The sequence below is a fragment of the Nothoprocta perdicaria genome, unplaced genomic scaffold (assembly GCF_003342845.1).
Source record: "Nothoprocta perdicaria isolate Ctin4 unplaced genomic scaffold, notPer1 scaffold_191, whole genome shotgun sequence".
In the NCBI taxonomy this organism is placed as follows: domain Eukaryota; kingdom Metazoa; phylum Chordata; class Aves; order Tinamiformes; family Tinamidae; genus Nothoprocta; species Nothoprocta perdicaria.
The window spans coordinates 1508956-1510295 of NW_020455105.1; the positions used below are offsets into that span (position 1 = coordinate 1508956).

Here is a 1340-nt window from a genome sequence, read left to right on the forward strand (position 1 = left end):
CCGCGCTGACCGTCACCCGCAGTGCGCGCGGCACGGGCAGGAAACGGCTAATTTGGGGGGGTTGTTCGTTTTTATTTTCCCCCCTACCGACAGTGAGAGCTCGGTGCCGCCTCCTGGAGGCCGTGAGCGGAATGAGGTGGGCGGCAGGAAGCAGCTGCTGCGGCGTGGGCAGCGCGGCCTCCTTCCGAGCMGCCGTGCTGCTCGCAGCGAGGGGCTCTGCCCTCCGGCCCCTGCGCCCTGCCTGCCCTCGGGCCCGCGGCCCGGCTCCCAGCACCGGCGTCCGCTCGCCAGCGAGGCATCGGCCTTGGCTTGCTGGCCCGAAACGCCAGAGCTCGCACAGAAAGCACCCAGATGTCCGATGCATCGCAAACACATGGCTGCAAGAACGTCTATGAGCCGCTTTAGGGGCGTTTGTGGCAGCGCGGGCCCGCACACASCGCAGTTCGGGGCTCGGTTGCTCGGCTCAAGCGGTGTGCGTAGCGCGAGTGGCGCCGCAGGGCGCTAGCAAAGCCGCGCACGGAGGAAACGAGAGCRGAGCAGCCAGTCCACCGCGCGTGCAGAGAGCGGCAGTGCTCGSTCAGCTCAGGGGCGGTGAAAGGTGAGCTCGTTTTTCACCGYATCCCCCGAACAAACGGTCCCTCTTGCGTCTCCCCGGCACTGCCTCCATGAATGCCGTTCCCTTGGGATCAGTGAGGCAAGGGAAAGGACTCCATCCTTAATGCTGCTTCCCCCGCCTTGTGTCAGGGTGGCCGCTTCATTCACCCACGGAGCGAGAGMAGAATCGAAGCAAATCTACGAATCTGCGGATAATTCCGAGCCCCACGCAGGCGCTCCTTTTCCCGCTGTGTAACCCGCCGSAGGGGGCGGCCGCGGCAGCGCGAACCCGCCCGCGGCAGCGCGCTGGCGGCGCGGCGCTGAGGGCCGGTGCCGAGGCGCCGCCCGGCTCCTCCCCCGCGGCCGGGCCGGGGGCGGCTCCGCGCGGCGGGGCGGCTCCGCGGGGCAGAGCGGAGCGGAGCGGAGCAGAGCAGAGCGGCCATGGAGGGAAGCGGCCGCAGCAGCAGCAGCAGCAGCGCGGGGTTCCTGCCGCGCTTCGCGCACTTCGCCACGCAGGCCATCCACGCGGGCCAGGAGCCCGAGCAGTGGCGCTCGGGCGCCGTGGTGCCGCCGCTCTCGCTCTCCACCACGTTCAAGCAGCGCGCGCCGGGGCAGCACTCGGTGAGCGGGCGGCCGGGCCGCCCCCTGCTCCGCTCGCCTTTCCCTCGTGTGCCTCGCGCGGCGGGGGCGGTCCGGGCCGCGCGGGGGGAATGCGGAGCCTGGCGGAGGGGTGCGGGGGTGGCGGC

At 71.3% G+C, this 1340-nt stretch overlaps 1 protein-coding gene across 1 annotated transcript in view; it reads left to right on the plus strand.

Moving 5' to 3' along the window:
- Positions 1 to 1032: 1032 nt before the first annotated feature.
- The window catches only part of CTH (cystathionine gamma-lyase), a gene marked incomplete at its 3' end in the record, with an annotated part of 2687 nt that continues 2379 nt past the window's right edge, over positions 1033 to 1340 (plus strand). The window contains exon 1 of the mRNA XM_026037178.1: positions 1033 to 1215. Within this exon, the coding sequence (XP_025892963.1) occupies positions 1036 to 1215 (180 nt within the window). The remainder of the gene's footprint in view (positions 1216 to 1340) is intronic.